At 48.5% G+C, this 22,475-nt stretch overlaps 1 protein-coding gene across 2 annotated transcripts in view; it reads right to left on the reverse strand.

Moving 5' to 3' along the window:
• Positions 1-2,224: 2,224 nt before the first annotated feature.
• The window catches only part of FXR2 (FMR1 autosomal homolog 2), a 35,891-nt gene continuing 15,640 nt past the window's right edge, over positions 2,225-22,475 (reverse strand). For both annotated transcript variants that reach the window (XM_089481206.1, XM_089481207.1), the window contains exons 3-17: positions 17,854-17,947; positions 17,151-17,222; positions 16,214-16,362; positions 15,534-15,627; positions 13,038-13,154; positions 12,188-12,358; positions 11,227-11,305; positions 10,042-10,151; positions 9,067-9,153; positions 7,475-7,691; positions 7,103-7,300; positions 5,939-6,139; positions 5,115-5,210; positions 4,193-4,299; positions 2,225-3,539 (exon numbers count right to left, since the gene is read on the reverse strand). In XM_089481206.1, the coding sequence (XP_089337332.1) occupies positions 3,435-3,539; positions 4,193-4,299; positions 5,115-5,210; positions 5,939-6,139; positions 7,103-7,300; positions 7,475-7,691; positions 9,067-9,153; positions 10,042-10,151; positions 11,227-11,305; positions 12,188-12,358; positions 13,038-13,154; positions 15,534-15,627; positions 16,214-16,362; positions 17,151-17,222; positions 17,854-17,947 (1,897 nt within the window). In that variant the 3' untranslated portion in view covers positions 2,225-3,434. The remainder of the gene's footprint in view (positions 3,540-4,192; positions 4,300-5,114; positions 5,211-5,938; positions 6,140-7,102; positions 7,301-7,474; positions 7,692-9,066; positions 9,154-10,041; positions 10,152-11,226; positions 11,306-12,187; positions 12,359-13,037; positions 13,155-15,533; positions 15,628-16,213; positions 16,363-17,150; positions 17,223-17,853; positions 17,948-22,475) is intronic.

A 22,475-nucleotide genomic window follows, 5' to 3' on the forward strand; every position in this document is an offset into this window, starting at 1 on the left:
AGGAGAGGTTTGCCTTTGCCTTCGGCTGAGTGAGAGCGTGTGACTTGTTGCCCAAAGTCATCCGGTGGGTTTCCATGGTTGAGCCAGGATTCGAACTCTGGTCTCCTGGGGCCTGAATCCAATGTTGCTGCCATTGTGTGTGCTTTCAAATAATTTCTAGCTTATGGATGGCCCTCAGGCATCCTTATCATGGGGTTTTCTGAGGCTGGGAATATGTGACTCTCCCAAGGAGGAAACTATGGCAAACCTCTGGGAGTGCGAGTGATAGTCCAAAAAGGCACCTTTTCCCAATGTCTGGAAGCCCTAACCTCCAGCATTTGGGGGCAAAGGGACCAAGGCCAGATCTTGGACAGGTATAAATGAACACAGCAAAAAAGACCAAAGTCCTCTGAGACCCCAAAATGCCAAATGTATGATGATTTTGCACTTCCAGTTCCTCTCTGGCGGACCTATCGCAGGGGTTTTCTTGGCAAGGTTTGTCCAGAATAAGTTTGCCTCCCTCTGAGGCTGAGAGAGCATGACTTTCCCAAGGCAGAGCGGGGATTTGAACCCTGGCCTCGAGTCCTAGCCCAACACTCCAAACCACTAAACCCAAATCTCAACACCAAATTTAGGTCTTCTGACATGCGAGCCACTTTGGCCAAGAGAAGGCAACTGTGTTCAGCATATGGTTAGAACTGTGGAATTCCCTCCTTTCCCTTTCCCCCAAATGGCACCCTCCAGAGATGCCAGATTGCGATGCCTGGTGCTCTGATAGCCACGGAGGCAAGAGTAAGCCCACCTTCCACAGGTGCATGTTTTAGAGGGTTTAAGGTGGTACGTATTCTCCTTCCTCCCTCCACCAAAGACAAACATGTCCCCTATTTCAGACTCACCATTCCGCTCCAGGAGCCATTCTCTTCCTGACTGGAGAAGATGCAAACCAAGGACTGCATCCACTGAGACATTTTGAGGACCACAGCAGATGTCAGTGGGAGAATCATAAAGTTGGAAGAAACCCCAAGAGGCATCCGGTCTAACCCCCTTCTGCCATGCAGGAACTCACCATCAAAGCATCCCCGGCAGATGGCCATCCAGCCTCTGTTTAATGATCTCCAAAGGAGACAGCAACAAAATCTCTGAAAGAGTGTGTTCCACTGAAGAACAGCCCTTACTCTCAGGAAGTTCCTCCTAATGTTGAGGTGGATTCTCTTATCCTGGAGCTTACATCCATTGCTCTGTCCGTGTTCAAGTCTCTGGAGCAGCAGAAAACAAGCTTGCTCCCTCCTCAACATGACATCCCTTCAAGTATTTAAACATGACTATCATACCATCTCTTAACCTTCTTTTCTCCAGGCTAAACATCCCCAGCTCCCTTATTTGTTCCTCATAGGGCTTCATGGTTTTCAAACCCTTCATCGTTTTAGTCGCCCTCCTTTGGACACATGGCTCCAGTTTCTCAATGTCCTTTTTGAATTGTGTTGCCCAGAACTGGACACAGTATTCCAGGTGGGGCCTGACCAGAGCAGGATAGAGTGGCACTATTACTTCTCTTGATCTGGACACTGTATTTCTATTAACACAGCCTAAAATCACATTGGCCTTGTTAGCTGCTGCATCACACTGTTGATTCAGTGTTCAACTTGTGGTCTCCTTGGACTCCTAGATCCCTTTCTCCTTAAGCCAGGTGTCCCCCATCCTAGATCTATGTATTTTGTTTTTTCTACCTAAGTGCAGTACCTTACATTTCTCTGTGTTGAATTTCATTCTGTTAGCTTTGACCCAGCTTTCTAGTCTATTCAGGTCATTTTGAATTTCGATCCTGTCCTCTGTGAAGTATTAGCTATTCCTCCTAATTTGGTGTCATCTGCAAATTTGATAAGCAAGTCCTCTATTCCTTCACCCAATACATTTGGAGTAGCAAGGTTAAGGGTAAAGATGCCCTTTTGCTAAGGGCAGGCATACTCACCGTCAGCCTCCAGGCCTGAAATGATGGGCCCTGCCACCTACACCATAAAGCCCATGGCAAAGACTCTGGACCCAGCCCCATTTCTACTCACAAGACACAAGGAGAGCTCTCTAGCAGGGGACCCCTCCCCCCTTTTGATAGGTCTTTCTCATTTTAATTGGAGTCCCTGTGCCAGTCACCTCAAGGGGCACCTGGCACAGACCAAGAGACAACACACACACACACACAAGAACATGGCAGGCGGGACAGAAAAGCAAGCTGGTGTCTGGTACAGAGTTGTTTTTTTCAAGAGTTGGGTTTTTTATTCTCTTTTTAAATACTGTACAGTGAAAAATAAATAGTCTCAACCGTCACAGATTAAACCCCCCTTTCCCCCCACGCACAAACACACAAACCCTAGGCAGCCATGCCAAGAGCAAGGAGGAGGAGGCCTTCGCGTCAGCTTGTCTTAAGCCTGTCGTTTCTCTTGTTTTATTTCGTCTGTCTTCCACAGTGTTTTTAGTAAAAGGAGGACTCAAAGAAAAGAGGACACTCCTTTGGGGTGGCTGAGCAGCCATCTTCCCTGCCCTTCTCGTTCCCTACCATGGCAGCACTGCCCCCCAGGCGCTCTACGGTGCGACCGCATCCTCCCTTCGAAAGCTGAGCCTCTTGGAAGAGGGAGAATTAATCCCAAAAGCCCACCACTGAGCCCCTCTTGGCGCTGGGCAGTGGGAAGGGGGCAGCTCTCCCGCCTCGCTCTCTCGGCCAGGACTGAATCCTTGCCTTCGATTTTTAACTCCTCGAAGAATAAAAAGGAAATGAACAAGAGCACTCTGCGCTATGGGGCATCTCTCTGTGTGTTGCGTGTGTGTCTGTGTCTGTGTGTCCAAGTGTGTATGTGTGTGTCTGAATTATCAGAAGGCACAGGTTTCTCTCCCTCTCCATTCCCCAGTTTGAACGGCCAGTTATTTTAAAGTGTTTTTCCCCCTCCGCACGTGTCTTTCAAAACAAAACAAAAACAAAATCCCTTAAGTCACCAAACAGATGCATGACAAGTCAGTGTCTCCCCGCCCCTCGCTGACCTGCGCCTCTCCGAAGGGGGGCCATGAGCTCAGGCAGCATCAGAAAGCTCCCCTTTTGACATGAAGAGAGGGCAGAAAAACAAAGAGAGAGAGAGAGAGGCAGGGAGGGAGTGCGTGTCTTTAACCAGCCCCTTCCCCAAAGCCGCTGCTGCCGCCGAAGCTTCACCAGGATGTGTTAAGAGCGGTAGTCAGAAAGAGTTTCCCCGTCTTTGGCAAGCTTTTATCGAGCAAGAGATCATTTACCTTGGGATTGGGTTGATTTTGCTGTTGGTTTGTTGGTTTAAATAATGGTTTTGTTCTTAAACAAGAGACAGGTGTGGTGTTTTATTTTCGTTTTCTCTTAAGATGTTGCAAGCAGGTGAATAGTAAGGATCGATTTCGCTGAAGAGGAGAACTTGGCCAGCGACGACTTGGAGGGGGGCCCCTTAGGACACGCCATTCACCAGGGCAGCCACCTCCTCGCTGCCTGTGCCTCCGGCATGCTCCCCATTCTCCGAAGGGCCGTTGGCAACCTTGCTGTGGGTCTCGCCCTGGAAAGGGGGGACATGTCAAGAGGTTAGGCGATAGCAAGAACAGAAAACTACAGAGAGGGACCCTGCTATGGCTCATGGTTATAGCCAATATAATTAATAATTATTAGTGTAATTATAGCCTGGCTTTCCCCTGGTACGAGGGTCTGGGTGATTCATGCCCAAGATTAAAATCAATGCAAGTAAAACCCATTCGGAGTACAATCAGCCCTTTGCACCCACAATGATTCCATTCTGGACCCCCTTCACAGATGCCAAAAACTGTGGGACCTCAAGTCTCATTGGTTTTAATGGCAGCAGGTTGCACATGTTGCCACATTGCCATCTCTGCATGCATGCACCACCACTGGGAGAATGCAACAGGCTGATTGAAGCAAAAAACAGATTAAGAAGCGAAACAAACAGGTCTTGTGCAAAGCAGTATAAAACTTAACAAGGATCCTGCCCCCATATGGTTTCTTCTTGCCCATGCCAACATAAACCTTCTTCTACCTCCCTCCCTAGGTGCTCAGCCTCCCTAATTCTGCCAAATTTTGCTCCAGGAGTCCTTACCCATCCCATTTCTCCCCAAACACTCAGAGGGAAAGGAACACTTACATCCCCAGCATGTCCCTCCTGCACCTGTGACCCCGCTGGGGACTGGGTGGGCATACCTTCTGCTTCGATGTGCTGCCTTCGGCGGACTTCTCCCGGCTCTCTTTACATCGGGGCGCCTGCCGGCTCTGCGACTCGGCCCGAGAAATGAAGTCTGCAACGGTGACTGTTGGGACAGGAAGGGCAAACCATGCAAAGAGAGCAGAAGAGAGGTGGCGTACTATAAGGGTGGGCAACTGTGGGAGGCCACCTTAGCTCTCCCAGGACACCTTAGAGGGCCATACCCACCTGCAAAAAAGAACAAAACAAAGTACAGGACCCTGGGCCATTTAAAGTTGAAGGGAGGCCTTTTTAACTACAGGAAGTGACCAAAAATCACAACGAGGGCTGTTTGAATTGTAGTTCATTGTGGCACCAGAGCTCTCTGACAGAGAAGGCTAAATGTCTCACAAAACAAGTTTCCAGAATTCCATAACATTGAGCCATGGCAGTTAAAGTGGTATCAACCTGGATTATTTCTTCCGTATGGACGCAGTCTAGGATTAAAATGGCTCATCAAGCAAACTGCCCCTAATACAGTGGTCCCTTGCCTTACGTGGAGGATTCTGCTGGATATAATGGGGCTCAGACTCGTGCTGCGGCTGTGCTTGCCCATTTGGTGCGTGGCTTCAGCGTAAGCTGAAAGCCGCCTATAGTGAGCCCTCATATGACACAGGCTCACTGTACTCCCAGAAGTCATCACTGTGGGGCAATTTTGTAAATATATAATTTTTTAAACCCTCCTGAGGGGTCCTGGGAGTCACAAAATGGCATGTGGGAATATCTGAAGGATCCCAATCTTGCTCTGAAAGGCAAGCAAACCCTTCCCTTCTACAGCTACTTACAATGGATTCTTGGACCTGTTTTCTGCCAGAAGGAAGGAAGGAAGGAAGGAAGGAAGGAAGGAAGGAAGGAAGGACTGGTGTAGCTGATACAAGATACCTGGTTGACGGTCTCGACTGATGGAGCCATCCACACGATTGCCACGATTACGCCGGCGCCTGCTCCGGTTGCGTCTCTGAGGCTTTGACTCCTCCTCTGGGAAAGAGAAAAGAGGGCTGTACTCAGGACAGATGGAAGGAGTAGGATTTACTGGTGTCAATGATAAATCTGATGGTACCCAGCAACGGAGTATCCCAGCTCTTTCCCTGGTGGGCTCTAGCATCCCCTCGCAGCCTGCGGTAGAACTAGGACTTCACTGCTGCTAAATGGGGTCCCTGGAATAGGGTGCCTCCTCCCCAGTGCAAGACCAATGGAAGATATGACTCCCAAGGATGAACCCTTTCAGAAGCAAACCAAGAAAGCCAAAATGTGCACACAAGACCCACCTCCCTCTTATAGCTACAAAAACTATTCAAGCAGCTTTGATAGAGGAAAATTCACTCCCCTAATACATACAAAAACTCTTCAAATAGCCTTCATATCTTTCCCAGCCTTAAAGTGCCACACTAATGCTTAAAGCATTTAATGTTTAAAGTGCCACACTAATAACTGGCCCGACTCACCAAGTTTGCCCCTGGAAGATTATAGAACAATGGCAGGCTAACCAACATGGCTACTGGGAGCCAAAGGGGACATGCAGGGAAGACAGGGGCCACTAGAGGTGACAGTCAACAGTCTGGCCCAGCCAATCCTATGTGGCTTGGCACCAGAAGGGCTCACAATTCCACACTTCTGGGCACCCCCAAGCCTCATTCTCCAGACATGCCAGACTGTCATTCACCTCCAGTACCTTCAGGTTGGAAATGAATCCATGGCCCACTCACCCACTCCATTTTCACTGACAGAGACGCTGTCGGACTCCAGGGCCCCATCCATCATGGTGGCATCCTCATCAGTCCGGCGTCGTCGGGAACGTCGTCGTCGGTTGCTGACTGGCTGCGATTCGCTGGCGTCTGTATCAGCAGTCTGGTCCGTCTCAGTGTTGTCCAGCAGGCTGTAGGGGTTGCTGTCTGGGTCTTTCAAGACTGCAGAGGGAGAGAGAGGCCTTTGGTCCATCAGCCAGCTGGGGGAAGCTCACTGGCTCCGGTCAAGCCATCTGTGCAGCTCCATGGGCTTGACAGGTGAAAGGGAATCCAGACTGACCGGATGGGAGAGAAGGGCTTCAGCTGTGGTTTAAAGTAGTGGGGATTCAGAGCCTTTTATCTTTTCCAACCTGAGCTCTTGATAACATTTTGAGCCAACATTCCTACTTGCCACAGAAATCAAATACAGTGGTACCCCGGGATACGAAAGCACCGCCTTACGAAATTCCCGGGTTACGAAAAAAAATAATTTAAAAAAACTGTTCCGCGTTATGAAAGTTTTTTCGGGTTACGAAAAAACTTTTGGTGCTTTTCGGCGCGATTTCACACCAAATTGCGGCTTTTCCCCATTAGCGCCTATGGCAATTCGGCTTGCGAAAGTCTTCCGGGTTACGAAAAGGGCAGCGGAACGAATTAATTTCGTAACCCGGGGGACCACTGTATGGAGAGAACCTGAGCTATGCTGCAGGCTTGTGTGTGAGGACTATTACAGGCAGGGGAGGTTCAAGGATCCACAGATTGCAATTGTTGTTTTGTTTAGTGTGTTGTAGTGGACTCTGACTTTTAATAATTATCTCATTTTTTCCAGAGGAGGTTTGCCACCATCATGTCCTTCCTCTGAGACTGAGAGTGTGTGACATGCCCAAGGTCACCCAATGGGCTGAATGGAGACTTGACCTCTGGTTTTCTAGAGCCCTAGTCCAACACTCAAGCAACAGCATCCCAAAGACTGCAGGAGCCATCCCTTTGGGAAACTCTCCAGGATGTTCATGCCAGCCTTCAGAGCTGGCTGGCAGACCCAGGAACTCTGGCTTGGCATTCTCACATGGCAGTTTGGGAGAGACAGAGCACTCAAAGAATGAGGGACTCTTGCCAGTTGTGAATCCAGACTCTAGATCCTAGTACCTGAACTGATAGAGGAGGAGTTGTACTTGCTGCTGCTGCTCCCGCGAGGTGCCGGAGGGGGTCCCCGGCCGCGCCCTACACCCGGCCGTCTGCGGTTGTCCTCCAAGCGAGGGTCACGCTCACTGGGCTGCGGGCACTCGTACTCCTCTCTTTTTTCCGACTCAGTCTCGGAGGCATTGGACATGTCTGAGTTGGTGGCTGGGTAGGAGAAGTAAGGAAGGGAGAGAGGGTGAGGGGAAAGCTGCTTTTCCCCCTCAGGTAAGTGGGCCTGGCCACCTCGTCTCCTCTTCCCTCTGGTTTACTTGCAGAGGTGGGGAAGCTGCATGGGGGAGCAGGCAGATCCCTCCAGCCCCCCTCTTCTGACCCACTTACCGTAACCAGAGTTGGGAGCCCTACGTTCCCGGCCGCGGCCGCCGTAGCTGCCCCCATACGTCCGGGTGCCATGCAGGGAGGAAGAGGTGCTCTCATCAGTGGTGTAGCCGCTGCCCCGCTCCTTATCAGAGCGGTTGGACAGGGGCCGGAAGCCCAGGCCGATCTGGCGCAGCTGCTCATCAATTTGCAGCCGCTCCAGGCGCAACTGTTCCACCTCCTGGAATGAAAGGAAGAGAGAGAGGGTTGGGAAGGGAGAGCCAGATATCCTGGAAAGTAATTCAGGTCCTTCAGGAAGCAGAGCCCCTGGGCAATGTGGGGGAGGCCTGAGCTGAAACTGGATATAGTTCCAGGCCTCCCCAAGAGCTCATTTGGTGCAAAGCCATGACATGCATTGCTGCTATAAGATAAACTTTACTGGTGGCAACAATGCAGTACATAGCCCATGGCAAAGAAGCACCTCAGCAATTTTGCTGATGGTGCCCAGCACCCTCTCTCAGAGCCAAAGGTAGTACTGGGCTCCCAAACAAATTTGCCCCAGACTTATCCCCAGCCAGTGAATAGGGTACACCCTCCTACAGCAAGGTCAATAGAGGATGGACTCCCAAAGGTTATATAACGCAGGAACAAGCAAAGAAAATTGAAGTGCACAAGTTTAACCCATCTTCCTGCAAATGTACATCAGCTATGAGAACAGGTGAACCACAGAGGGAAAATCATTCCCCCATTCTTTCCGCAGCTTTTTATCTTTTCCCAGCCTCCAAAGTTCCAAGCTAATGTGAAAAGCATAAAACAAGGCTGCTAATACAAATTAACCCTTTCCCTATCGTTGGAAAGCAGTGAATGTTTGGCTAGGATGCTAATAAAACCCCTCTGCCTGGTAGCAGAGGCCCAGGTCACAGGGGGGAGGAGAGGTTCTTCTGCGTGCTCCACCGGCTGGAAAAGGCACCATACTATTTTATTGAAATCTTACTGATAAAAACAGCTTCATTTATATACCACTTCATACTGAATTAACAATGTCTAAGCGGTTTACAACTGTAAGCTAATTGTCCCCAACAAGCTGGGTACTCATTTTAGCAACCTTGGAAGGATGCAAGCCTGAGTCAAGCTTGAGCCCTTTTGCTGGGATTGGACTTGCAACCTTATGGTTTTGAGTGAGTGGCTGCAGTACAGGCATTTAATCATTTAAAAAAATAAAGATGCTGGCCATTTTTGCCAGAACCTTTAAAGTAGCTATAACACATGTCACTACTATCAGGATGCTCAAAAGGCCAGGAGAGGCAGTGCAGACACAGACATGAGCTACTCCCTGCTGCCTCTTCTGGATAAAAGGAATCACAAAAAGTGGAGACCCTTGCCCTGGAAATCTCCGAAGGAGGGGCAGCTGCTGTTGCTCACTGCAGCAGGACCATCCATCTGTCCTAGCACACCACACTTATTCCCAAAATGTGTGGGGCTGGTGGATACCAGGGTCAAAGACACCGATCTATAGCCATCTTCAGCCTCTCATGAAGACTCTAAAACCCTCCGCCGCATGCATCCAGGACCAAGCACTCTCCTGTGACAAACATCAGGGGGAATTCAGACTTTACCTGAAGGTAGGAGAGGTGGTACTCCAACAGGGCCTGTGCATTGCTGATATTCTCTCGCGTTCCCACAAAAATGAAGGGGACCATCCCCTGCAGATGGGAAAGATACATTTGCAATAAGAGGAGGAGCAGCAGATAGCTTTTATCCAAGGGAGGGGAATCCCCTGAGTTGCCGATTTTTAAATTCAAACAGTCATTTAGCAAATAACTGGCTGCAGAGAGTCCTTTTTGTGGCAGGGAGGAGTGGGGGGGGGGTAGGTGAGGATGCTGCTTTTAATGTGGTACTTGCTTAATTGTATTTTAACTTTATTACAAAGCTTTTAGCTTTTTCTTGTCTGAGCGTTTGTAAGCTGCCTGAAGTCCTACATCAGGAGAAAGCCAAGACATAGATAAAATAAATATTCTATCTGTAAAGTACAGCAGGAGCAGAAGTGAGCACATGCTGCACGTGGCTACTGCAATGAAGAGACCTAATGGCATTTTAATACGATTGTCATTGTGTGCCTTCAAGTTGCTTCCAGCTTATGAGAACCCTAAGGTAAACTCGAAGAGGACCAGCCCTCCCTTCAGCCACCATCTGGGAGAGAGAGGCAGGCGAGCTCCACCAGGCCTGCCTGGAAGAAGCAGAGCCCTCCCTCCCGTCCATCTGCCTTGGTCCAGGCCTCAGAGGGAGAGAAGAATGCTGGACCTGATCCCCTCCCCCCTCACCATTCCCTTCTCCTTTTGTGTCGTGTCTTTTAGATTGTAAGCCTGAGGGCAGGGAACTGTCTGGTTAAAAATAATAATAAATGTAAGCCGCCCTGATAGCCATTAGGGCTGAAGGGCGGGATATAAATACCTAAATAAATAAAAAAACTTATCATGGGGTTTTCTTGGCAAGATTTGTTTGGGCAGGGGCTGCGAAGATAGGATGTGTCCTTTCAAAAGTTGGGCACAGAAAATGGATAAAGAAGCTTCTAACAGTCCCACTTCACTTACCTCTTCCCTGGGGTTCTTCTTGTCATTGTCACCTTCCACTCGCACTCGGACCACCCCAGATTTGTCCACAATCTCCTGGATGACCTTCCCATTCTTGCCGATCACCTTCCCTGTAGCAAAACCAAGGCAAGCAACTGAGGTGTGTTTTGAGTGTGTATGTGGACCTCGGGAAGTACAAATCCTCCCCTCTAAGCTACATCCTCCCCATCAGCAGTCCCATGGATGATACTATCAGCCACTTTGCTCCAGCTGTACAAAAGGTTCCTGCCCAACCTCAAGACTCCAAGCTTCTTGTGATAACTGAACACGGTTGCATGTGCTTTAAGGAAAGCATAAAGGTCAGCTTGGGGTGGGGGGAATCTCTCACAATGGTGGAAAGGGAAGACCGTGTCATGGTAGGAGGAGAGGCATGAGCCCAGCAAAGAACCCAGCTAGGGAGCCTTCAGCCAAGGACTGGAAGAGAGGGCAAGGAAGGCCAAAAAGAAGGAGCCAAGTAAGTTTCACAGACTAACCTAGACAATAAGTCTTCATTTACAAGTCCCCAATATTTATTTTAGTAGGCCTTGAGGTCAAAGTCAGCCACTGGAGATGTGAGCAGGGTTTGGAAAAGTCATCTATTTGCACTAGGATTCTGGGAGCTGTACTTCAGAAAAGTAACTCTTAGTAATATTGCAGTAGCAACTAGAATCATAGAATCATAGAGTTGGAAGAGACCCCAAGGGCCATCCAGTCCAACCCCTGCCATGCAGGAAATCCCAATCAAAGCATCCCCAACAGATGGCCATCCCACAAATGTACTAAGTGATGTACAACTGTAAGCTAATTGCCCCAACAATCTGGGTACTCATTTTAGCGATCTCAGAAGGATGCCAGGCTGGCCCAGAGCCCCTGGCTGGTATTGAACTCACAACCTTGTGGTTTGTGAGTGAGTGGCTGAAGTACAGGCATTTAACCACTGCGCCACAAGAGTCTCAGGGAAGAAGAAGTTTTCCTTGTAGACCTGCCTCAGTCTATCTGCCCCTTCTTTTCCCAAGCAGATTTTGCAATTGACTCACAGGATACCTCCAGCCAACACTGCCTCTGAACAAAAGAGTCCATATTTTGGAGTGATGAAAAAGGGACGAAAGAAATCAAATAAAAAGGAACACATGGATTTATCTGGAGCCAGAAAACCACTTCACTCACCAACCAGGTTTCGGGGGACTTGAACAAAGTCTTCGGAGAATTCCAAGAAGCTCCTGGCCTGTTTGCAGGCTTCTGGGGTCTGTGAAGAGCAAGGCATTACAAATGGTGTTAATGCCACATGGTTGGTATTCAAGGATCCAACAGCATCCAATGCTGCTTAGATGCCATGGGGCACTTTACGGTACAGAACTGAATCACCAAGTTGGAAAGGACTTTACAGGCCATCTGATGTCAACCCTCTTCCACCAATGCAGTGAATCCATAGCTGAACACTGTCCCTGCAGCATGGCAATATAACCTTTGCTCCAAGACCTCCAAAGAAGGAGAGCCCACCCCTGCACCCCCAAGGTGGTCTATTCCACTGTCAAACAGGTCTTACTCACAGAAAGTTCTTCCTAATGCCCACTTGGAATCTTTCCCCCTGCAGTTCATATCCACTAGATCCTAGTCTCTGAAACAGCCGAGAACAAGTTTGTTATGATATCTCCCCTCTCAGACCTTCTATTGAAACCGGGCCCTGCTTCCTACAAGTATCAACCTTGGAGTCTTGGAGTGTGGTGGAGTCTCCTTCTTTGGAGAATTTTAAAGAGAGGCTGGATGTCCATCTATTGGGAGGGCTCTGATGGTGTCTTCCTGCATAGCAGAAGAGAGTTGGACTGCATGGCCCTTGAGGTCTCTTCCAACTCTAGGATTCTGTGATTCTCCCTTCTCTTTACACTTAAAGCCACTCTGCCTTCCAGCACCCCCACCCCAACCACCCTCCCAGCACCCACTGTCTGTCTCCTGTAAGAAGCCAGCGATTCTGAGACCCATCCCCAGCTGGCTTCTTACAGGTGGGCAGACCACTGGAGCCACACAACAGGTGATGTTAGCTGCTCAGCTATATCCAAGTGCCCCAAACATAAGGGATTTGGACCTCCAGGCTATCCTCTCCAATCTCTCTGGAATCCTTGGGCCCTACCTCCCCATAGATGCGGAAGGTGCAGGTCTCCTCGTCCAGCTCAATGGCGGTGACACCCAGCACTTTGCGAGCCTGCTGGATGTTGGCCCCATGAGTGCCGATGGCCAGCCCCATTAGGTCCTCGCGCACCGTGAACTCCTCCTGGAAGGCCGACGCCAGCTGCTTGCTTGTCTAGGAGAAGAGGCAGAGTTGCTAAGAGGCAACAGGGAGACCCACCCCTTCTAAGGCTACTGTCAATGCCCTGAGGAGCAGCCCTGGCCTTCCCCAGCCTCCAGGAGGAAGGCAGTTCAAGCATGAAGGAAAAAGAATTGGCAGCTTGGTTTTGCGTCCCCTTAAAACATTCTGGGAACAATGCAGATTTAATTGGATCTGCTTTCGCTGGTACAGTATCTTAAATCCACAGAACACTGCCTCAAGCAGAAAGTTCTGTGAAATTCATAAGCCTGCTTTATTTGACAACTACTGGCCAATCTTCCACATTCCATTTTTGGGCAAAGTACTGGAGTGTGTGTTGGCCACTCAACTCCAAGGGATGGCTCATTTAGATCCATTTCAGTCTGGTTTCAGGGCTAGTTATGGAATACAGACACCTCTGATAACGTGAAGCCTCATAGCCTGAAAAACTCAGAAAAAAAATCTCTGGTAATCTTGGTGGATGACCTACACCAGGAAATGGGTGGGGGAATGCATCCTTGTTGGTTCAGCCAGATGACTTCTTGGCTTTTGATACCACTGACCAAAGTATCTCTCTGGGATGGTACTTAAGGATGCTGGACCAATGTGGCCCGAAGTCCTCAGTTCCTTGGTCTCCAAAATCTCTTCAGGGTTCTCCCACAGTCTGCCTTCTCACCTCCAAGTGCTTGTTGGCTTCCTCATTCCGGGACATCAGCATCAGCTTGGTTCGGATGCTACGCAGATGCATGTCTCCCAGGAGAGATGCCCTCTTGACCGTGGACTCATTTGTAGACTGTAATTAAAAACAGCCAACAATGCCACTAAACCACTTGTGCCTTTCACTGGCAAACCAAAAAAACACACAGAAGCACACAACACAGGGCTATCCCACTGAGTTTCACCAAATGTCACTCAAGACAGTAACCCATGAAGAGGAGAAAACAAGTCTCCAAGACCCCCAAGGAGGCAGCTGGACCTGGTTGTAGCAACAGAAGGACCACCTTTGCAATGGAGGAATGCCAACAGATAGCAGAACATGGTGAATTATGAAAGTGTTAACACAGTAGTCATTCAGATGGCTATATTAAAGGCTCCTGCCATTGGGCAGCAATCCATTCTTAGATCACTCTTTTAAAACTCTAATAATTTAATACAGGGGATGACAACATCCTTGTTGGCCCTCTGCAGAAACCTGAACCTCCAGGATTTTTAAAAATTTCTTTTAAAAAAGAAAGTTTAGACTCAAAACATGCACTGTATCAGTGCAGCTGAAGGGGTGGCAGGTTCACTATATTTGTGGTCCCCACCTTATGCTGTTTTAGGCCCAAGAAGGGCCCTTTGCTTTGATCTAGCACTCTACAAGTATCATTCCATGGATACTTTTCACCAAGACAATGTGAACAGAAACATGTTTTCTTGAACCCCACTCTCCTTTCATTAAACAGTCCAGAGGAGAAGGGAACAGGCCTAGTGGGCACAGCATGTGATCAATGCATCTCTATAGCAAGGCAGTAAAATGAACACTTCTCTGTTCCAAGAGCCTTTCTAGGAACAGCCTGCAAGAGGCTTTAATGGTGTATTATTCTGCTGATTCTTATCTTCTTTTTTTAATGGAACGGTTTTAATTCTATAGAGTGTTTTACTGCATTTAAAAATACTTTTTAATGTTTCTGCTGTTATTTATGTGTGTTTTAATCTCTATTTTCCACAGCTTTTGAAAGACATCTTGGGTTCCACTGCTGGGAAAAAGGGAGGATACAAATGAATAAACAACAATAACAATAACATAATGTTTAACAAGGGATTAAACTAGAGGTCAACTTTCAGTTTAGTTCCTTGCCAAATAAAGTCATCTCCTGGGCCTCAAACAGCCCTGAGGGTTGGGAGACGGTCCAAAATGAAGCAAAAGTGCCTCCCGCACACCCGGTGGGGCGCAGGGCAGCACTCGGATTACTTTGTTTTTGAACAAAGGAACATTTGGAGATTTGGGAGCCCAGGGGAAAAAGCCCCCCCCCAACAGACCATGGGTTCCCCACTCCCGAAAGGAGTATGTAGAAAGGCCTGGTGGCAAATTCACAAGAGTCCAGCATATGGACTCTTGAGAAAGTGGACATCCACCAAGCAGATGCTGGATTTTCAAAAAGTTATGCTAAACATTCCAGCTGTGCACTGAATTGCCATTTTAGGTTTAGCCACTAGAGGGGAGTAAAACGCTCCGTTTCCAAGCAGCCATTGCAACCGCTGTTTATACTTGTGTAGAGACTTTAGTCAAAAAACTGACCCAAAAAAACCTTGAGTTGATTTATCCACAGGTCAATGTAAGTACTGTACTTTAGGTCTTATAAAAAAGGAACAATCCCCTCATGACAGGCAAGTGTCATCTTTCCTGAAAGCACTGACCCCCCTTCTATTTTCTCATCCATCCAGCCTTTAGGGTGAGCACACAGTTGCACCTCCTGGAATTTTGTAAGTTCTTTGGCATCATTTCCTTTTGCTTCAGCTTGCTTTTAAATCCTTTGTTACATGCCCTTGGTTTTTTTTTAAAAAAGGTAAAGGTTTCTCCTTGACATGATTGTCAAGTTGTAACTGACTGTAAAGGATAGTGCTCATCTCCATTATAAGCCACATGGCCAGCACAACTGCACAGAATGCTGTTACTTTACCACCAAAGTGGTACCTATTCATCTACTTGCATTTGCATGCTTTCAAACTGCTAGGTTGGCAGAAGTTGGGACTAGTGATGGGAGCTCACCCCATCACATTGCTCTAGGTTTTACCGTTGATGTATCCACAGGACATATCAAAACCCATAATCCCCTCAATTTACATGTGAGGTAGAGTTACAGTTGGGTACAATCTGCTTTTCGTATTAGCAGGGGATCCTCTCTGGACCCTCCCTGAGGATAAGATAAGCACCCCCACTGAAAGCAAGGGGGCTTGCTGTCCATGGATGTTTAAATCGCAATGGCAAGCCTGTAGATATTGAGGGCCTGTTGTACATATAGTAAGAAAAAATGTCAGTGGCTGGCCAACATACTTTCTTTCAGGCTGTTCGCTTAAACAGCTATTTGCTGTCAGTACACAAAGAAACATACACATACATATATACACACCCCACACACACACACACTCACACCCAGATACTCTCCAAAGAGGAGACATGGATTCTTACCAGGATGATGAGCTCGCTGCTGGTGGGATTGAGGAAGATGCAGTTTGCACTAACAGCTTTCTTGAACTCTTTATGCACATTTTCATTTGAGCAGCTGCAGAGCAGAAACAGGAGGGAAATGAACCATTTTGAATGGCTTGGAGGACAACAGAAGCAGCTATGGGCCTATAAGGCAACTCTGGCTGAGTTATATGCATCACCCAAATTCTGTTACCCTTCCCGACCCCCAACCCTGCTTCACCCTCCCAAAATCTACATGCCGCAAAAAATAAAATAACTGCAAGTTATGTTTACACTGATCTGTGCATGAATTATAATTCCAACTGTAAGATGCATGGATTTGGCAGAAAATCCACAGACAGAGTTTTACAACTGAAATTTCTGTTAACACTGCTACTGGGAGTCTCTTGGCAATTCACTGACTGTTGAAAGAAGGGCCTTTCACAGATTTAGTTCTATACTGTCTTTAAAAAAAGACCCTGCTGCTTTTAATTGTTTAACTCAAAAGCCTTTAATACTACAATGTATTTAACTGTGTTGAAGAAGTGCAAGTTTTTGTATTTAATGGTTCCTGAAGTTTCATCCTGTGCCACTTTTAAGCTTGGCATGAGCTGCCTGGCACCCCAGGCCTGGCAGAGATTTGTGAGAGAAGTCAAATGAATCCAGAAGCCAACACTCACGCTTCTTTAAGATCTTCTGGTACGGCGATGGTGAATTTGAAAAAGCTGCACTTGGTGGCCACTTTGCAGGGATTAACTGGCCGCAGCCGTTCCAATGTGACAATTTCATTATAGATGGCGTCGCAAGCGGCATATTCTATGACGTAGAACTGGGAGAGGGAAGGCAAGCAGTGAAAGAGATGCCCAGAACCAACACAAAGGGCCTTCTCGAGCCCCAGAGGCTGGCACAGAAGAAAAAATATGCTACATTTCTAGGTTATTAAAGCCCTAGAATCTACAAAAGGGAAAGGTAAGGAACTTACAGGAAATGAATCCTGCCCTCCTTGGGCATTGGGAAGAAACTTCTCCAAATGGCAGTCCCCCTTCCTTCCATTTCCACCCCCACCTCCAGAAATATGGGATGCTATAGCTATTAACCACCATATAATTCTGTCTTAGAAGTAGGGAATAAAATACTGGGGCCCTCATGCTAAGAGACTGACACAGTGATTCCCAAACTTTAGTTCTTTAAATGCTTTGGCCTTCAGCTTCCAGAAGTCCTGACTGGTTGGGGATTCTGGTAACTGAAGTCCAAAACACCCAGGGGACCAAAGTTTGGGAGCCATGGGGCTAACAGAAGGCCCACTACTCAAATGAAAAGGGCAGTGCCCCTCTTCTGATCCTGATGTTACGCTTGCCAACACGCTCCCTTGCAGCTGGTGTCTTGGTTCACTCACTGGAGCCACCTGCTTTGCCCTTGCTAGTCCTACTCCAGGGGTTGCTGCAGAGTGGTCTGGATTTCACAGGCTGATCTGCCTGGCTGTGCTCTGCATCCATGCTTAAAGCAGACAATGAACTACCATTCTTGCGTGGAAGGACCCAGTCCACTAAAGAGAGGAAAAAACCACCAGCCTGCCCTTTCTCACGAGGGAAGGGGAGACACTGTCCCAAAACTTACATCTCCTTTCATCATTCGGACCCTGGCCAGCCACCAGCCACACGGCTCATGTTCGTTTGCTCGGGAATAAACCTGAGGGAGGCAAAGAGCAGGATTGTTTTTTAAAATCATTTTTATTAAACATAAAAACAAGCACACATTGTTTCTGTACATGTATCTAAGACATGCATTCCATGCAACACAACTATGAACTCTACTAAACAACCAAATAACCAAACATAACTAACACTACTGACTTCCCACCCACTAACAGATTAATATACAGTGGGCCCTCCCCTTACGCAGGGGGAATCCGATGGATCCCCTCCTGTAAGGGAAAATCCGCATATGCTCATGTCCCATTGGAAACAATGGGGCGTGTGCTCAGGGCAGTGTGTGTGCCATGGGTGCATGTGCCATTGCTTTTATTGTTGCGCGGCTTCGGCATAAGCTGGAAGCTGTGTAAAGTGTGCCCACATATGGCAAAGGTGCAGTGTATTCCCCTATGTGCTATACTTCCTTTAAATTATAATATATTTATGCTTCTACATCGTACAAACTGTGTTTAACTTATAAAACCCGAAACTGATATATGGGCCCAACAAGACTGTAAAAGAAGTAATAAACAATTCCAAATCTTTCTTAAAAACACCCACTTCCTTAACCAACCTTGTCAATTTGTCCACCCTCCCCAAGACAAAGACACCCCGACCCTGCCACTCACCTCCACTTCATCACCTTCTGAAATCTCTTTGCTGTAGTCTGCAGGCGGGGGTAGCCGAACATCCCCAAATGGGATTTGTCTCTCGGGTTGCCAGCTAGGAAAGGGCAGAGAGAAGATCCAGGTGACAAGGAGACCAGCCATATCTGAACGGAAGGTGCTGCTCAGCAAGCAAAAGATGGAACCAGCTTGTTCTCTGCTGTTCCAGAGATTAGAATCATAGAATCCTAGAGTTGGAAGAGACCACAAGGGCCTCCCAGTCCAACCCCAGTCAGCCATGCAGGGACTCCCAATCAAAGCATCCCTGACAGATGGCCATCCAGCCTCTGTTTAAAGACCTCCAAAGAGGGAGACTCCACCACTCTCTGAGGAAGAGTGTTTTACTGTTGAACAGCTTTTACTGTCAGGAAGTTCCTCGAACCAGTGGATTCAAATTACAAGAAAAGAGATTCCACCTAAACGTAAGGAAGAAATTATTGACTGTAAGAACTGTTTGGTGGTGGACTCCATCTTTGGAGCTCTTTAACCAGAGGATGGGTGAGCATCTTCCAGGAGTGCTTTAGGCGCGTTACAGACCGCCCAAAACGGGCAGTCTGCCACCACCGCCATTTGCAGCATGGAGGAGCCCCAGCGTACAAACCGTGCGGCTCCTCCGCACTGCAAAAAGAAGCCCCAAAATGGCACTTCTCTTTCTGGCGTGGTTATGACGCCGCGAGGTGCCAATGGGGCACTCGTGGCGTCATTTGTGCTGTGTGACGTGCGGACGCAATGCGTCCGCTACATCAAGATGGCAGCCCCCATGTGGACAGGAGCTGCCATTTTGTACGGACTCAGTCCGTACTAGGGTTGAGGGGCGTCTGGAAGTGACGCCCCTTCTGAACCCTACTACACCCATTCCTAACCCTAATACGCCCCTTTGGCACGTCTGTAACACGCCTTAGTTGTGGATTCCTGCCTGGAAGAATGGGTTACTAGATGGCTCTTGTGGTCTCTTCCAACTAGATTCCATAATCCTGGGGAAAGAAGACCAGAAACGTTAAATTTTGCCCAGAGTGAGAGGAGATAGCCAAAATTCAAGAGCCTTGTAGGCCAGCAATGCCTTATTTTTCATTTTCCAGTGAGGAATGTCTTCTTTGAAGATGCATGTTGTATATCCGCCCCCCCCCCCCCTGCCCAATCCCTTCTGTTGTTAGGTAGAGGCTCATTCTTCTCTACAGGCAAAGGGTCTGCCAGCCTTCGGTGCGAGGAGACACATGGCTGAGTTAACGGCTTCCAGAAAAACACAGCGTGATACAGTGGACCCTCCACATTTGCTGGAGTCAGGGGCACAGGATTCCCGTTACACTGGAAAAACTCCAAGTGGGGGAAAAAACCTTTTTATTTAATACCTGAGAGAAAAACTCTCTAGGACTCTCTAGGTCTTCCAGGGCAATTCTATGGTCAGGATCTGCCAGAAATTGACCACGAAATTGCAATGGAGGACCTACAAATGCCTAGGGAAGTGCTCTCTCTAGGAATCTCTAGGTCCTCCAGTGTGAATTTGGTAGAAGTTGACAAGAGAGTCACCCTGGAGGACCTAGAGATTCCTAGAGAGAACTTGTGAATTAAATCTGTGAATAATCAAATCCACAAAACTCAAAGCCATAAATCTGGAAGGCCAACTGCATCATCATCATCATCATCATCATCATCATCATCATCATCGTCGTCAGTTTCACAATCTACCAGCTGTTACTGGCTGGTGTTCTGGACCATCAATGATTCAGGTTCTGTCCAGGAATCCATAAGGTCTTATTCCATAATCTGGTAAGGATAGGAGAGGCATCATCATCATCTTCTCCTTCTCCTTCCCCTCCTCCTCTCACCCTTCCTCTTACGGAGCTCTAAGCAGTGGAAATGGTTCTCTTCCTTCTCCCTTTCATTCTCCCTACTCAAAGGTTATCTGACAGTGAAACAGATGCTCTTGGAAAGTGAAGATTCTCCTTCAGTGGAAGCTTTCAGTTGAAAGTTGAATGCCTATTTCTCAGGAGACCTTGGTAATAGCAATAGCATTTACACTTCTATACTGCTTAATAGTGAATCCCGAACTCTCTAAGCCAGTGGTTCTCAAGCTTCCTAATGCCACAATCATTTAATACAGTTCCTCGTGGTGACCTCCAACCATAAAATTAGTGGTGTCTCAGTTCCTAAGACCATCAGAAATATGTGTTTTCTGACGGTCTTAGGCGACCCCTGATAGGGTTTGCTCGACCTCCAAAGAGGTCACGACCCACAAGTTGAGAACTGCTGCTCTAAGTGGTTTACAATGTGAAAGCCAACTGCCCCCAACAAGCTAGGTACACATTTTAGTGACCTATGAAAGGATGGAAGGCTGAGTGGACCTTGGAGCCCTGGGATGGACAGGTTGCTCACCTGTAACAGTATTTCTTCGAGTGGTCATCTGTGAATACATACAAATGGGTTTCACTGCGCCTGCGCAGTGCTGTTCGGAAACTTCTGGAATCACTGGGCAAAGTTTACTTTGCAACATATAGAAACTTTTTGGCAGTAACTTCGCCCACCCGTTATAAGGCCCCTGCCTTCCCGCTCTTTCCCCAGTTCCGCAATTTTTCCGCCAAGCAGGCGATGGAAAGAGCCAATAGGAGCAGGACACTGAGGGGATGGACGGGTGGGATTTGTATGCATTCGCAGATGACCACTCGAAGAAATACTGTTACAGGTGAGCAACCTGTCCTTCTTCTTCGTGGTCTCTGCGAATCATACAAATGGGTTTAGACTGACTAGCTTAGGTATGCGGCAGAGGGAGTGTCCTGAAACCAAAGCTATGGTAAACCAAGGGTATATTTATTGCAACAATAAACACCTTGAACCATAAAGAGTCAGTCTTTTGTTCATGCGAAGCCGCATGCGAAGCAGAGGATCCGTCCGGGCGAGACGAAGCGGGCGCAGGAGAATGAGCCTTTTTGGTCGGGGAGCGAGTCTTCTTCTCCGGAGCATGAGACTTGTGAGACGAGCGCTCCTTTCCCTTCGAGGAAGTCGAAGCCCCACTCTGGCCATGGCTGGATTTCGACTTCTTTGCGCCCGAGTCCCCCAGGGTCTCCTTGGAGTGTCACTTCTTGGACAAGCGAGGCGTCTCGTCAAGGGGAAAGAAGGGGTTGTCCGGCAAGTCGGAGAGGACTACCGCTGTCGCCATGGAAGGCTTGGGTGACTTGCCCTTGTCAGCCACGGTCTTCTTCGGAGCCACTGGAGTCCCCACCTCGGCCAGCTCGGCGGCGTGTCGGGACGGCTTCGACTTGGAGGGTGGCACCAGTACGGCCAAGGCTTCCACCTCCGAACGGTCCCTCGGTCGCGAGCCCTCCGGAGACAGCTTCCTCCCGGACTTCGCCCTGGGCTCGGAACCCTCAGACCCCGAAGTTTTCTGGGGGTGCTTGGAGGGCTTGTCGGTGGCACTGGGTCTCTGGGAACCACGGGCCACATCAGTGGTGGAAGAAAACTCTGCCGTCGGCGGGGCAGACACCACACTAGACACGCTGGCCCGGGAAGAAGAGGCCGGCAGCGCAGCAGAGGGGGCCAATGACGGACGAGAGCCACCCTCCTGGACCTTTCCCTGAGCGATGGCCGAAGTCAACCGGGACTCACGGTTCTTTCGAGCCTGCGAGGAGATCGACTTGCAAAGGGGACAAGCCTTCGGGTCGTGGTCCTTGCCCAAGCAGAGGAGGCAGGAGGAGTGAGGGTCCTGAACGGGCACCTTGCCCCTGCAAACGTCGCACTTCTTGAAGGGTGCAGGCATCCTTCCGAAGTCGTCAAGTTGAGAGGAGAATCCAAAACGAGGTCAATCAAGCCGAAAAGTCCGAAGTTACCGGGGTGGGAGAAAGAGAATGGTCAAGAGACGGTCCGAGGTCAAAAGTGAAAGTGATTCCAAGCAAGCAAGAGCGAGCGAAAGTTCCCTGAAGCAGCTAGCGCAGCGGAAAAAAGGAACCGGGGAAAGAGCGGGAAGGCAGGGGCCTTATAACGGGTGGGCGGAGTTACCACCAAAAAGTTTCTATATGTTGCAAAGTAAACTTTGCCCAGTGATTCCAGAAGTTTCCGAACAGCACTGCGCAGGCGCAGTGAAACCCATTTGTATGATTCGCAGAGACCACGAAGAAGAACTAAGTCACAACCATGAGGCTGCAGTATCAAACAAAAACAAGCAAGCTTCATTTATATACCGCTTCATACCACCTAAGCAGTGTCTAGGCGGTTTACAACTGTAAGCTAATTTGCCCCCAACAATCTGGGTACTCATTTTAGCGACCCCGGAAGGATGAAAGCCTGAGTCGAGCTTGAACCCTTTTTCTGGTCTTGAACTCACAACCTTATGGTTTTGAGTGAGTGGCTGCAGTATCAGCATTTGACCACTGTGCCTCCAGGGCTCACTACTAGCCCTTTTGTGCTCACTATGACTTTAGTGGTGGATTCCTTCACTGCCAAGCAGCTGGACTTGATAGCCCTTGGGGGCTCCTCCCAACTCAATGAGTCTGTCATTGGGCAATAACTGGAGCCCATCTGACCTCTTTACATGCTGCCACCAGCAGGGCTTTGTCATTACAGCTACGGAGGCTGGAAAGAATCCCGGGAACCTG

Source organism: Sceloporus occidentalis, unplaced genomic scaffold (assembly GCF_023333645.1).
Source record: "Sceloporus occidentalis isolate IW3139 unplaced genomic scaffold, rSceOcc1.0.p SCAF_14, whole genome shotgun sequence".
NCBI classification, from domain to species: domain Eukaryota; kingdom Metazoa; phylum Chordata; class Lepidosauria; order Squamata; family Phrynosomatidae; genus Sceloporus; species Sceloporus occidentalis.